This window comes from Cryptotermes secundus, unplaced genomic scaffold (genome assembly GCF_002891405.2).
Source record: "Cryptotermes secundus unplaced genomic scaffold, Csec_1.0 scaffold400, whole genome shotgun sequence".
NCBI classification, from domain to species: domain Eukaryota; kingdom Metazoa; phylum Arthropoda; class Insecta; order Blattodea; family Kalotermitidae; genus Cryptotermes; species Cryptotermes secundus.
The window spans coordinates 2,535,432-2,550,740 of NW_019723908.1; the positions used below are offsets into that span (position 1 = coordinate 2,535,432).

The following is a 15,309-nucleotide window of genomic DNA, read 5'->3' on the forward strand; positions in this document are numbered from 1 at the left end:
AGTCAATAATTTCTAGTTAACATCATAGTTTATGCATTTTATCACACTTAGAAGATTTCTCTGTGTTTTCTGTTCAGAAATAATGGTTTGTGTTCAACACTGCTGCTTTTTCCTAATCTCTCTTTTACAAAGATTAATGGTTTGACTAGCTGAATTGTAAGCAATGTACATAAAGTTTGGGCCTGGTTGCTCAAGCATTGATATAGGACCATGTTACAAACATATTCTTGGACAATGGATATATCTGATAACCAAAACTATTTCATATGCTCTCCTGCACAATTTTTAATTGTGAATGTTCACTGAAAGTGATTATGTTGCCCCTTCAATTTTAATGTCACATAATTTATTGTATCATAAATAATTATGTTTAAAAGTGCTAGTAATACACAGGATTTGTAGCCTATTATCTGTACTGTGCTATGTACAACATACTGGGCATCAGAAAATCCACCATTCTCTTATTTGCCTGTGAATCAGAAAAGGTTGAGAACCACTATTTTAGNGAAATTTTCATTTATACCAGTCAATAATTTCTAGTTAACATCATAGTTTATGCATTTTATCACACTTAGAAGATTTCTCTGTGTTTTCTGTTCAGAAATAATGGTTTGTGTTCAACACTGCTGCTTTTTCCTAATCTCTCTTTTACAAAGATTAATGGTTTGACTAGCTGAATTGTAAGCAATGTACATAAAGTTTGGGCCTGGTTGCTCAAGCATTGATATAGGACCATGTTACAAACATATTCTTGGACAATGGATATATCTGATAACCAAAACTATTTCATATGCTCTCCTGCACAATTTTTAATTGTGAATGTTCACTGAAAGTGATTATGTTGCCCCTTCAATTTTAATGTCACATAATTTATTGTATCATAAATAATTATGTTTAAAAGTGCTAGTAATACACAGGATTTGTAGCCTATTATCTGTACTGTGCTATGTACAACATACTGGGCATCAGAAAATCCACCATTCTCTTATTTGCCTGTGAATCAGAAAAGGTTGAGAACCACTATTTTAGTCCACTAGATATTAAGCAAAAATGATTTCACTTTAAGCAAAATATGTCAGATGAAGCAATGCATTCCCATCACCAACACACATAACCAAGTTCTGGCCTTACCTATTTATACCTGCACTGTTGTTTGAGATTGCAGCCAAAACCAAAAACCAAAAACAGAAAGAAGAACCATTTCATATCCATTACATGCTTCTAAAATAGGTTAATAACCAGAATTGAAATAAACTGTAGGTTCCGTTGCAGTGAACAAGAAATCCTTCTTCACGTATACCATTTGTGACACAAGAAAGTTCTTTTATATGCCACAAGCCTTAAAAATTTAATCAAGAAAATAATGCAGTTGTATATTTCCAAACTGTGTATTTAATTCCGGATGCTGAGAATTTTCTGAACAGGTCTTCTAGCATTCATGAAATAAAAGTTATTTGGAATGTAATTTATATAATTGATTTTTAGTAAATTTAATAACAGATATTTTTATGTGTGAAATTAATTTCCTTGTTATGTCTATAGGTGAATATAGGTTAAAAAATTTTAACATGAAAATCTGAAAAAATCACAGAAAACAGATTGTTTATGATATCACTGACTGTGTACTGTTGAACAGAAAAGTGGGTTTAATACAGTCTCTTGAATTTTGGACTTCACTGCTTGAATTTAAAATTTATTTTAAGATTGTTAATAAAACTATATTTTCAGAGACATATGCTTTTCCAGTCTGTAAAATATGTTGCAGATAGTTCTTTAAATGTCATTACTATAAAGAAGAATACAAGTAGTTTTAAATGGTTCATATTTTTGGCATATTTTCAGCAGAGAACTAGGAACATTCTCCTATTAGCTTCACCACGTTTGTCTGCCTGTCTGCTGAATGCATTTTCAATGAATTTGACACTGAGGAGTTTTACTAAAATCTGTCAGTACATTCAAATTTTGGTTAGTATCAGACAACAATAATGGACACGACATGAAAACCTACATGTGTTTCTGCATGCATTTCAAATGTAACTTGTGCTAAACTCAACAAATATTTATCAGAACAAACAGTGTTTTGAACAGTTGTAGAAAAAAATTAAATTCACATTTCATGATTTAAAGCAGTTTTCTGTTGCAGTGCTCCTTGCACTATCAAGCAGGACATAAGAAAGTCCATACAGACTTGGAAATTTGTAGTTATTTTATGTCTTGCTAGTTATCAGTAGCTGATGGCTATACAGAGTAGTTGCCATAAGAGGCATAAAAATGGGTGCAAAGATATTGCACATACCTTCTCATATATGCTTGACAGGTCACAGTTTTCCTGTTTTCAGGAAAAATTTACATTTTATATTTGGACCACTAAAGGGCATGCTCTTATTTTCTTGAAGATCGCTCCTAAGCAGTTTCCACAAATTTCTAAAATTCCAACAAATGTTAAAGCCACTTTGCTTTGGGCACCAACAGAAGGGCCCATACTGTTGGAGCTAAAATGTTCGTATTCACTGGGAAATGACCTGTGATAGATAAACTCACAAATACCAATAAAACATATAAAACTGTTCATGTACTTGCAAGGTATACATACAGGTAAAATGCATTCTGAAAGACGATTTTGACATTAAGGGGTGACAAAAATGTTTAAATCCATCTAAGAAGCAAGATTGAATTTTTCATGGTCACAATATTTTACTATACTACATGTGAGGGGAAAGTAACATTATTTCACAGGAACAAAGAAGAAAGGAATTAAAAAAAAAAGGTGCTGCACCTTGCTGAACATTATGTTGACTAAGAACGCAGGTTTCTATACACAAAGCAAAGTGTTGCACAAGATATACCAACTCAGATTACTAGACATGTTGCAAGGTGAGAATTGAAAATGAGAAAATGTGCGGATATACTGCATATTAATAGGTAAAGGTAAAGTTGTCTTTATAGTTAATTAAGCACCACACCATGAAAGTGCATATGGATTGAAATACAGCTCCATCCATAGTTAGCCTCAGCACCATATGGAGATAAGTGATCAGCTCCACACCTCAGCTGCTTCATCTCCAGGAAGAAACCCTCAGAACCCACCACATAGAAGGGTCAGCAGACCCCAGAGTTGTTCTGAATATATGATGAGAAAAATCTCTCCTCTGTGCCAGGGATCAAATCCCTACTCATCCAGCCCATAGCACAGTTACTATTCTGACTCAGATGTGCTGAGCTCATAGATATTTATATATTTGTGTAACAAATATTCACTGTGTAGTGTATTGCTACAAAGTTGCCAGTTGGTGCATGTACACTGAACTGTTGGTGTGAGTGCATTAAGCTTTCTCTGGACTATTTTATATATAGCTGAGATTTATTGCGAACACAGAAACCTTCTGAAATTAATTCTTTTTTTCTGGCTATGTATATAGCTTGTACTTACAACGATCTGTTGACAGTAACAATCTCGTAATCATTGTCAGGATTGAAGAAAACATTGTCAACAAACTGTTGTCCTGCCGTTCCTGCCACAACAGTCCCACGTGACTCTCGATGCAGTGCATAATTCCTGCATAACGAGAAAAATCAAGTAATCAGGCAAGAGTTGTCTTCAACAGAAACTGCTTATAAACCTCTTTTCTTACATGAACAGATCATTAGCCCTCTCTCACTGCTATTGAGATAGACTACAACCTCACATTTTACCCTAAATTCCACAACAAAGTAATTACTTTACAGTATTTAACATGAAATAAACACAGTCCCTACATATTACGTGCTCTATCAAAACATCAAGAAATGAAACTTCTAGCAGATGTCTATTCTAGCAGAATATTTTTGTATTTTCTCTTTTTACTTCCATTGCTGCATTGCACAGTTTGTTTGTTATAAATAATTTTATATTTAATCTTACTCTTACATTTTAGGATCTCATAAATCTTCAGGAGAAAGACAGGTTTTCGCTTATCTAGGTACTATTTTAGTCTAATTTTATGCACTATATGCTGTTAATGGTACAAAATACAATTTAAGCACAGAGAAGACATAAACCAAATATCTATAACTACAACTAATTTACTCTGTAGTGTACAAGATGTGGTTACATACTTGTAAAAGCCATTGTGTGAAGTGGTCTGGTAAATAGGTAGTCGCACTTTCTCAAATCCAGACACCTCCAGAATGTGGTAACCCCAGTTGTCATGTACATAATTGTATGAGAAGTTAGACACAACCTGCAATCATTGCAACAAGTTGTACATTTTAAACGGTTTTATTATTTCTTTTCCTGCAAGTAAAAATTGAGCCAGGAAGATAGGTTCTGCTAGGCCTGACAACCAAAGATGGCCAGTGCTTAAAGATGGATGTCTATTACCTAAAATTTATATTATGTTAAGTTATGCATAAGCATATAAAATATTTAATTTTCAATGGTATGTCCTTGGACATGTAGGTATCTCTTGCAAATTTTAACATAAAATTCTTGTTCTTGGAATTTTACAATGATACTGGTACCATGATAATGTTCAGTGAAATGGAAAGATGATCATGAATGGTGAGCAGGTAAGGACGCTGGAAAGAGATAGGTGTGGATTACTTCAAGAGAGTGCCCTACAATTTCTCTTCAAATCAAAGAAACCATGAAAAATTTGTCAGGATAAGTACTAATGCATCTGAGACTCAAACCAAGTAAGTCTACAGCATCACCACTACAAAAGCTTATAATTTCACGGTTTCACAAAGAAGGCTGACAGTCCTGCGTATCTGTATTTGTCACAATAGTATTAAATAATGGTCTACAGTTGAAAAGAACTTCAGAAAACATGACTTTGTAATGTGGATGAAACAGTGCCAATATTACATAATAAGATGAGCACAATAGATCACTGTGGTCGCAGTGCAAGGGCCAAGAGGGCCCACCCCTTGTAGTAGAAAAGTGCATTCTGTATTCAAATGGAGTATGCTCACTTTCCCTATAAGTTCTTACAAGATTTTGCACACTTCAATGGGCATTCATTTATTGCAGATACAAATCTAGTGCTGCCAAATTAATCACTTTGCAGATCTCACACTGCACAGAGCAAGAAACACTTTTACTTTGAGAAATATTTGTGACATCAAAAAATGTCAATTGAACGTTATAGATCTTAAGACATATTTGCCCAAAGCAAAAACTGCGAAGCCAGAGAAATAGTCACTGCTAGGCAAAGGCTATATAATCCACAACAATTGAGTAACTGTTGAAAGCGGTGTTTTCTGTGTGGTTCATGCTGAGGCTATATAACATGGACAGTCCTGAGATAACATTTATTTAAATGACTAGACTACCATGGCAGCAAATACTACTAGAAATAGGGCATAGTACACTATACTGAGCCTAGACTGACAGAGGCCTTGTATATATTATACAAACTAGATATTAAGACTCAATTGTAAATAAGTGTACATAGTGACAATGGACTAATACTATCGACTATGACTGACGCATGACAGACCCGACCTCTTGTCAGAGAGGGCGCCCCACATGGACAGGACAGTAACTTTCATTTAAATAGTAACATCGACACCAAGACAGACAGAATGACTGACCATCCATCACAATGTGACTTGGACTTTGACTTGATAACATTTAGAAGCATAGGAGGTTGTGAGATGGCTGCCAGCCTGTGAGGATGTGGTCCCAGAAGCAGGGGAACATCAACTGTTGGAAGATATGATTAAGCAGTGCAGTGAAGACTCTGACTGAGAACACTAGTCTTTGTGTGACAGGAATTTGTAAAGTGTAATCAAGAGTTGTTTAAGAGATCAGTAAATGCAATTACCAATCTACACCCCATCTATAGACACTCAATCACGTGACAATATTTATGACATCTGTACATGCACAGTGTCACAGGAGGAAAGGTCAATATTCTGGAAGATCATAGTATTGGTAGGTCTAAGCAAAAAAGTGTATATGTACATGGGTCCTACTCTGAACAGTTTCCGAGATAGAGCTATTTCACTGTACAGTTCCAAAACTGCTGATAAGAAAGAGATATTACATACTGTTTCTAATACCAGTATTTATTGTTCAAGTGACAAAGTTTGTACGGTTTACCTAGTGAAATATATTTTTTAATATTCCACCATCAACATCAACGCGCTTCGCCACCTGTGTGAGGACACGGTGTTTGCTCCTCTGAATGCATCTTAAGGTTCCCTTATGCAGGCGATAACATCCATAGCTCTATCTCAAAAACAGTTCAGAACAAGACACATGTCTAAATCTTGTCTAACATGTAAAATTATATTCCATTTGTGCACTCCAACTTTCAGACATAATTTCTTGTGTTAAAAATGCAAATGAATATAGAATTTTCAAAATAAATTATCACTCATACTCACAAGAAACTCCACTGTAAAATATATGCATTAATTAAATTACATTATCCAGAAATTCAATGCATTCTAAGCAATCCCTGTTTAATGATCTGGTATAAACTATTAAAATCACCTGTTTCAGAATGATGACATTCTTATATGGAGAGACATTCTTGGTGAAGTAGTTTCTATAAACTGTGACTTCCTGATAAGGGCTGCTTTGTCTACCTTCCACATAAAGAGCAGGATTGTTTCTGTTGCTGGTGAACAAGTTGTTATGAATCCAGCCTTTAAGTGCTGTAGCTGAGCCACCAGAGTCCGCATGTATGGACAATCCTCCCTCATTGCCCCAAACCAAATTGTTCTGCAACATGAACATGAGACTTGGTAAGAACTATTTCTAACTAACTATACAGTGTAGGATATATCTTAAAAAGCTGATAGTTCTTCAAATGAACAAGAAATTCCCCGCTAGTGCAGCAGGACCCAGAGGTTTATCATCATGTTCACAAAAGCTTTCAATTGGACCACATCCTAAGAAAATTCAGTCACACTGTCACACTATAATTTTCTAAGAGCCATTTCAGTATTATCCCTCCATCTACAACAAGGTTTTAAAAATAATCTTTTACCTTAACCAGATTGATACACAGATTTCTCACTTAACCATGTGTAATATACACAGGGCAGTCAAAAAGTTCCTGGAATTCCCCTGCAGACAGAGAACGAGCGATAAGATAATGCACACACTGTTGTGGAGGGGAGCTCAGCATGTCTGCTCACAGGTGCAACAGGTCTGAGCAGGTTTCAGTGTGCAGTGTCATTACTGTTCCATTTGAATTAGATGTGAGTGTTGGTCATTCGGCACAATGTCACAGTTCGAACAGCGTGCAAACATCAAGTTCATGTGCAAATTGGGAAAATCTGCTTCAGAGATTCAATCGGCCCTTAAGCAAGTTTATGGTGTTACTGCACTAAAGAAATCCGCAGTTTACGACTGGTTTTCCCGGTTTAAGAATGGGCAGGAGATGTCAGAGGATGACCAGCGCAGCGGGAGACCTTCAGCATCCAGAACCGAAAAAATGACTGGAAAAGTGCGACAACTGATTCGATGTGCTCAAAGAAGGACCATCGCGAAGTTGGAGCAAGAAGTTGGTATCTCTCACAGATCCATTCATGCCATTTTGTCTGATGATTTGAAGATGAGACACATCAGTGCAAAGTTTGTTCCGAGGCAGCTGACCACGGATCAGATGGAATGTCGCATGATGGTCACTGGCGATCTGTTTGACAAAAGTACACAGGATCCAACATTTCTCAAAAAGATCGTCCCTGGTGATGAGTCATGGGTGTTCGCCTATGAACCAGAGACAAAGATGCAGTCGTCGGAGTGTCACACAGCATCGTCTCCTCAGCCAAAAAATCATGTCTCGTTAGATCCAAAGACAAAGTGATGCTCATTGCATTCTTTGACATCGACTGTTTGGTGAACCATGAGTTCGTACTGGACAGACTGTTACTGGCCATTTCTACATGCAAGTTTTGCAGAGGTTGCGCAATGCGGTTCGGAGGAAGCGTCACGACAAGTGGCAGGGACAGTGGTTTCTGCATCATGATAACGCACCGAGCCACACATCACTTGTTGTGCAGCAATTCCTCGCCAAGAAAAACATTCCTGTCATCATTCAACCACCGTACTCTCTGGATCTCGCTCTGAGTGACTTTTGGCTGTTCCCTACTCTGAAAATGGGAATCAAGGGGACACGTTTCGCAACCATGGAGGACATTAAATTGAATGTGATGGCTGAGCTCCACAAGATTCCAAAAGAAGCCTTCCACCACTGCTTCCAACAATGGCAGGATCGATGGAGCAAGTGTGTGTGCACGCACGAGGGTCCTACTTTGAAGGTTGCTATACCGCCATTCTGGGAACTTTTTCACTACCCCTCGTACATGCTCATAACAAAAGAGAATATCTTAAGCAATTGAGATAAGGACCCTCTAACATGCAGTTAATTTATTTAATTTCAAACACCTCTGTACCTAAGGTTTATCAGTTCATATGTCATGCAAAGATGATGCTTCAATTGCAGAGGTTATACAGTATCAATTGAGATTAGATAATGAATAATGCATAGGTAAGAATTTCATGGGCTTATTTTATGCAATTTTTGAGGTACTGAGGAAAAGCCATAAAAGGCAACAGTGAGGGTAGCCAGTGAACCAGATGACATTTAAACTGAGTACCTCCCAGATACATCAGTGTATATCTAAGATAATATGTAATGGATGTAAAGACAACAAAAACCTCTGTATTTGCTTGAAGGCATTCTGAACAGATACATTTAGTTTCCCAACAAACATTTCAGAATTCATTTTACCCTGAAGTACACGCTCTGAGTGTTCTGAATGTCCATATCAATAGCTGCGTGGCAAGTGGTAAAGTTTCCATAGAGTTTCCTGCAGTTGTTTTTAAACTGGTTCCACTCCATTGTCACAGTTGGATTAACTTCTCCTGCACTTGCATAGTTGATTGCACCCTGTTGATTATTTGCTAACAGGGAGTATGAGATGTTGTGCTGCACATCACGATCTGGACAGAAAATCAAATTTATATAATAATTATATTTCAGATTTCACGTGTAATGAATGATGTTATTGTTATTGTTATTAAATAACTCCACAAATCCTGTACAGGGGCTTTAGCACCCATAGGATATAGAGCTAGTCAAACTTATACAATCTCATATAAAACATAAAAAGATACATGGTGTAACATTAAATCAAGCCATATCATAACAACATAGATTCATACATTGTTAGAAATACAACCTTTTACTTCTTACTACTCCAAGTAGTATTGTATTTGTATTTGTAATTTAACAACGCTTATTAAAATGTATTATTTACATGGAATTATATGGTATGATCATTCTGAATGATGAATTGAAATGAGGGTGGAATTGGCCATGGCATATTTTAAGGCATATCTGCCTGAAGCAGCCGAGGGAAACTTGAAATTGGAATGTTGTACATGAAGCAAGAGTATTAACAATTGAACTCCAACTTCTAGGACTACGTGCATTTATCTAGGTCCCATACAGCATGACTGTCTGAATGCTGATTGATACACAGTTTATGTAATGGTGCCTTTGAAATGCGTTGAAATGTTATTTTGAGGTTCTGCATCTATATTTTCTGTAGGAATTCATATAAATCTCAAAAATTGCAGTCAGGAGAATGCATTCCCAGGCCAAGAATCAAATATGAGATCTCACAAATAAAAAGCCTTTACAGGATAAGTATAGTAATAAAAATGTCTGAAGATGCGATCCATTCATGACTTAACATCAGAATTGTTCAAATTTTTGCATGCTCTTCATGTTTAATGTCTGTGCTTCTCATTAGATATTTGACAAACTGAAAAAGCAAAATGAAATTATAGAAATTAGTGAGCTTACTTTTAGGTAACAATTTGTGACTTTCAATATTTAAGACAATTTAAAAATACAACATGCCATGAACCTAACCTTACACCATTGCTTTCATGACAGGGAAGATTGTTTCAATCATCCATCTACCTCTCACATTTAACATCCTGAACTGCAGTCTGTGATATTTATATTAAATTTTATTCCAGTTAAAAGGAGTGACAGTAATAGAAATGAGACTAAACAGAGGACAGATGTATATGTATGGTACACACAGTTACAACAAAGACTGTATTACACTTCACAAACATTCTTTTATATTTTGTATCATATTTTTCTGTTCATAATTCAATAGTGTCCCCGTATTAAAAAAAAACATTAACACACATCCAAAACAAAGATGAGGTGATTATTTCACAAGTTACAGAAGATGTATTTTTAATACAAAACAATCAATAGATGGTATGCAGGAAGAGCGAGTACTGCTTTTTATCTACCTTTTGTTTTATAAATTTCAAATAAAAAATAGCTCAACCATAAATCTATAATCAAAACAATGCATCACAATCTTTAAAAGACAAAAAAAAAACTTAAGACTGGGGAATGCATCTGGGAATTTAAATCCTAGCGGTGAAGGGATTAAACAAAGTATAATAAGTCATTCTCCACATATTTGATTCAGCTTCAACTGACAATAAGTAAATCTGAAATTACTACAAAGGATAAAGGTATATACAGTATCTGAAACAATATTCTGCCACTTCTTACTCACTACATCTGGTCCTCAGCAGCAGCCTTATCAGACAATAAATCACAAAATAAGATGTCATGATATCAGTATCAATGTAAATTCTTTGGAAGTTTCAAATGATGAGTGAAAAAGTGTACATGCTTTATAAATGTAGCCTTTTTTAGTTTGTACACCTGACTATCCTTGATGTTAATTTATTGTATATATAATTATACTGCTGCAAAACTAATCACACTACAGATTCACTGCATAATGGCAGAAATTATCATCCCTTGCAATTCATTAAAATACAATATAAGTCAGTCTACAGAATGTTGCAAAGCTGAAGATGTTAATGAGACCTGCATTGTATGTAATGTCTATATTCTGTGTAATGAGCTGTATGTGAGAGAACAGAAAACTGAGCTGAGATCACATAAAGATGATATAAAGAGTACTATCTCCTTGGATATAATGATAATGACTTTTCATATGATATTGGTAAACTTTTAACAGACTATATGGCAACAAATCCTAGAATAGTGTACATGTCTTAGAGTAATCCTATTTTGACAGATATGAATAATAATTAAGCACATTCAGCAGCTTCTATTTCTAATTCTCAATGGCACATCTTAGTATTTTCAAAGATATGATATGTTAGAAGGATGGAAAACTGTCCATAATACATACAATCAAGTGCTTTGTACACAATAATGACAATCCAATGTAACCCTTCCTACGATTGTGCAGAACTTACTAAACCCAATGGCTGAGATTGGAAGTGTGACAATCTCAGCAATGAAGCCATGGTAGCTGCTGGCTCCAGTTGCAAACAGCTTCACACTGAGACTTGGCCCTTTTGTGCGGAACAGTCGCCTTTCATTATGACTCTCAACATCGATATTGGCAATTATCTTACTGGTTACATTGTAAATGTCTCCATCATACAGTGTGATACTGTCTGGCTTTCCTGGCTTCTTAGTGGAGTTGAACAGGTTGAACTGCAGAAGCCTGGAAACACATTAAGCGTATCAGCTGCTAATAAATGAACTGAAAGTGTGACAGAGATCAAGTATTTGGACACAATAATAATAAATTATAGCAATAAAAAGGACAAAGAGTTCTGAGCAGAACTCATGTGAGAAGAATATTGGATAAAATTTTGTATGAATAAAATGTTGTATGAAATTGATAGGCATGACATCCGATGATAATTACTACAGTCAGTTTTATCACCCTTCTTGTAAGTTGGTATAGTAATGGACTCCTTCCACTAATATGGCAATTCTTCATTACTGTAAACAGAATGAATGAGTTTATGGATTTCAGACTGCATGTTTTACCTCCTGTTTGAATCAGTTCTGCTAGAATTTGACCACTACCTAACAATTTATGCACTTCCAAATTTTCAATAGCAATTCCAACATCAAAAGGGCTAGGATCAGGTACTAACAACTCAGCTGTATGTACTTCTATCTGCCTAACATCATTGATCTTAGGTACATTCAGTAACTGAGAGAAGCAGTTCTTCCACCTATTCAAAATGTTGTGGGAATCAGCAAGCAGATCACAACTCATATCCTTCATTAAGTTACTTTATGCTGGTAACCCTTCTTAAGTACATTTATTCCTCTATACAGGCCTCTAATGTTCTTGTTCTTACTCTTCGTTGCAAGCTAATTATGTTTTTCTTTCAGATATTCCCTCTTTTTATTCCAGAAATGCCTGCTTGTTTCACATCTTGTATTCTTCAAGTTATTCCTATTTATGTGGCTTGGATCCTGTAGCCACTGCAATTTGGCTTGTTTCCTATAATTTTATAGTTTTGAACATCCTTTGTCAAACCATGGCTTATGCTTCTTCAATTCATAACACTGTAGACTCTCTTTTTTACTCACATTCTTACATTCTCTCCAAAGGTTCCCCAAGCTCTATTAATATGCACATCATTGGCTAAGTTTTCCAGAGCTGCACACCTATTTGAGATTTCAACTTGATTCTGTATTTTACCCTCTACCTTGTTTAATTTCCTGAGATTTAACTTCTCCACATGAAGTCTATGCATTGTTTTTTACTCAGCCCCCATCTCTCCTAAATTTTGACACCACTGCGTTGTGGTCAGTATCACCATCTGCTCCCCTGAATGATCAGACATCGAGTACACTTGAATGCAGTCTCCTATCCATCAAAACATGGTCAATTTGATTGTTTAGCCTTTCCATCACAAACTGTCCAAGTAAATTTATGAATGTTACAATGTGGGAATGTTGTACTTTTGACAATCAGATTTTGGATGTGGAAGTGTTTACTACACTAACTCCACCATCATAACTAATGTCATGTAAATTCTCATTCCCAATTATTGGTTTGGAAATGCCTTCCCTACCTACTTTGGCATTGAAATCTCCTAACAAAATTTTCATATAGTATTTAGGGAATTGGGAAATTTATCAAATACATGTTTTAGTTCCACGATCTATAATTTCCTCCTCCATATTCTTATGCTTCTTCATGCTTCCTCGCTTTAGAACTTCTCTGCTAGAACCTGCCTGCAATTACAGCTGAGTCAGATATTTCAGAACTAATATTTAATTAAACATCAAAGGTAATGGTAAAGTCAAACCTAAATTTAAACACATGAGTAAAAATTATGCATTAACAAAAGAGAAAAAAGCAATTATCCATCTAATTAAATTTGGTTAGGTTTGGTCTTGTCTGATGTCAAAGAAAAAAATTATATTTGATACACACACCTGAAACCAAATGGTTTCGTGTGGTAAACACTGTTGAAGATCTTAATGCAGTTGACAGGACTGTTGTCATATTTGTAATAGATTAGTACACGTTCCTCCAGAGTGATCAGTTTGGTTGTGTCACAGATGTCAATCATACTAAATATATGGTAGGGAATGTGAATCTCTTGCAGTGGGGTGAAGGAACTCTCACTGGACTCTCGTCCCTCACCAGTGAGAGATACAGCTGAGATCCCGACGCCCAGAGTGGATTCAATGCTGCAACAGAAAAGATACAACAGCTGTTCAGCTTAATATACAAGTGTTCAGTTTTAATTATACACTTTATATATATAAAATATGACAAATTTGTAAAAACTTACTGTAATGAATCAGAATGTTTGACATGTTAACACTGAAGAAGTGACAAAGGGCATAACATTCTCACCATCAATAGTTACCATTGTAACGGTTGGAACAGTGGGTATAATTTGGAAGATAATATTAAAATTAATATCAGATAGTATGGGCATGAAGGGTATGAAGGGCATGGAGGTTGACTGGATTCAACAGGCTGAGGACAGCAAAAAACAATGGCAAAACTTTGTAACCATTGTGATAAAAATTGAGATTCCACATGAAAAAAGTAATGATCACTTTATTCATTCTAAACAGCTCAAGAAATCCTATACTTGCATTTAGTTAGATACTTTATTAATCAGTCCATTAGTTACAGATGAATTAGTAACAAAAATAGAAATGGGCTGAAACAGGAAATCTAAGAACTTTAACATATGAAGATGATATCCTGCTACAGGTAAGACTGGAAAGTAAGATATCTAATGATGCAAAAGTCTAGAATAACCTTCAAATTTGTAAATCAGTTTCAATGAAAATGAAAGAAGAACTGACCAAAAGGAAGCAGACATTCAAAAAATAAAACTGATAACAGCACTTTAAAAAAGAAAACTGAAAGCTTTCTGATTTTTGTAAAGAAATTTCACCAGCTACAAAAATCAAAACAGATGTTACTGAAATTTATGAAATAATAAGGAGACCCAGCACACTCACTGTTGGCAAGCACTTAAATAAAGGAACTGAATCAAATTGAATTGAATAATATTTTATTTTCAGCAGTTTCTACATCTTATAAATGACCTACAGATATTTCTTGAAGAGTTAATTAATTTATATAGAGGAATCTAGCTCACACCTAAAAGCCAACAGATTAAATTCTTATAACCATAATATTACCCATTGTTTTTTGTAGGTGTAACATTTGGTCTCTCAACCTAAGCTAAGAAAACTGAAGAGTGTCTGAGAATATGGTGCTGAAGAGAATATTTAAACCCAAGCGGGATGAAGTAAATTGTATAACAAAGGGCCTCGAAATCATTAGGAAGCTTTTGACTAAAAGAGTGACACGGCCGCACCAGAGCTCAAGCAGTTAGTCGCTGGCTTCCCACCATGGTGGCCTGGGTTCAATCCCAGGTCTGGTCAAGTGGGATTTCTGGTGGACAAAGTGGCGCTGGGGCAGGTTTTCTCTGAGTACTTCGCTGCCAATCTTCATTTCACCAGTTGCTCCACAATCACCCTCACCTATCATCTGGGGCTGGTACAATAGGCCAGAAGTGGCCACAGTACAAGGGACTTAGTCCCACCCCACTAACATTAGTAAAAAAAAATAAGAGATTGACAATTGGCTCCACAAAAAGAACTTTTCTTGAGGGAGTTAGTCAAAAACAAATTGGAAATGGTAGTGTAGGCTGCAGCAGTAAAAATCTTATCATGAATTGTACCTATTGAACTGAAGGCATGTGTTGTCCAGTGGTGAGATGAGGTTGATACCATCAGAAGCACACAATGTGATGTTCATATTGGAGATAGCTGGTGAACGGGAAATGATTTGAACAGCTGGAGACTTTTCATTATGAAGAATTCCGGCTCCTGTCACATTAACATATTCAATCACAGACTCTACCCGATGAGCTGTCTGGTGGGTCACTACATCATGGATACGATGTTCATACAAATTCTGTTCAAATTCCCCATCAGCAAACCTGCA

At 35.9% G+C, this 15,309-nt stretch overlaps 1 protein-coding gene across 2 annotated transcripts in view; it reads right to left on the reverse strand.

Annotated features, from left to right (window-relative positions):
- The window catches only part of LOC111862072 (protein bark beetle), a 119,008-nt gene that overhangs the window by 9,224 nt on the left and 94,475 nt on the right, over nt 1-15,309 (reverse strand). Inside the window, exons 24-31 of one of the 2 annotated variants that reach the window (XM_023847151.2) lie at nt 15,044-15,304; nt 13,266-13,523; nt 11,270-11,523; nt 8,730-8,941; nt 6,482-6,712; nt 4,096-4,220; nt 3,431-3,556; nt 1,132-1,146 (exon numbers count right to left, since the gene is read on the reverse strand). In XM_023847151.2, coding sequence (XP_023702919.1) covers nt 1,132-1,146; nt 3,431-3,556; nt 4,096-4,220; nt 6,482-6,712; nt 8,730-8,941; nt 11,270-11,523; nt 13,266-13,523; nt 15,044-15,304 — 1,482 coding nt within the window. The remainder of the gene's footprint in view (nt 1-1,131; nt 1,147-3,430; nt 3,557-4,095; nt 4,221-6,481; nt 6,713-8,729; nt 8,942-11,269; nt 11,524-13,265; nt 13,524-15,043; nt 15,305-15,309) is intronic. The other variant, XM_023847152.2, reaches the window with a different exon arrangement.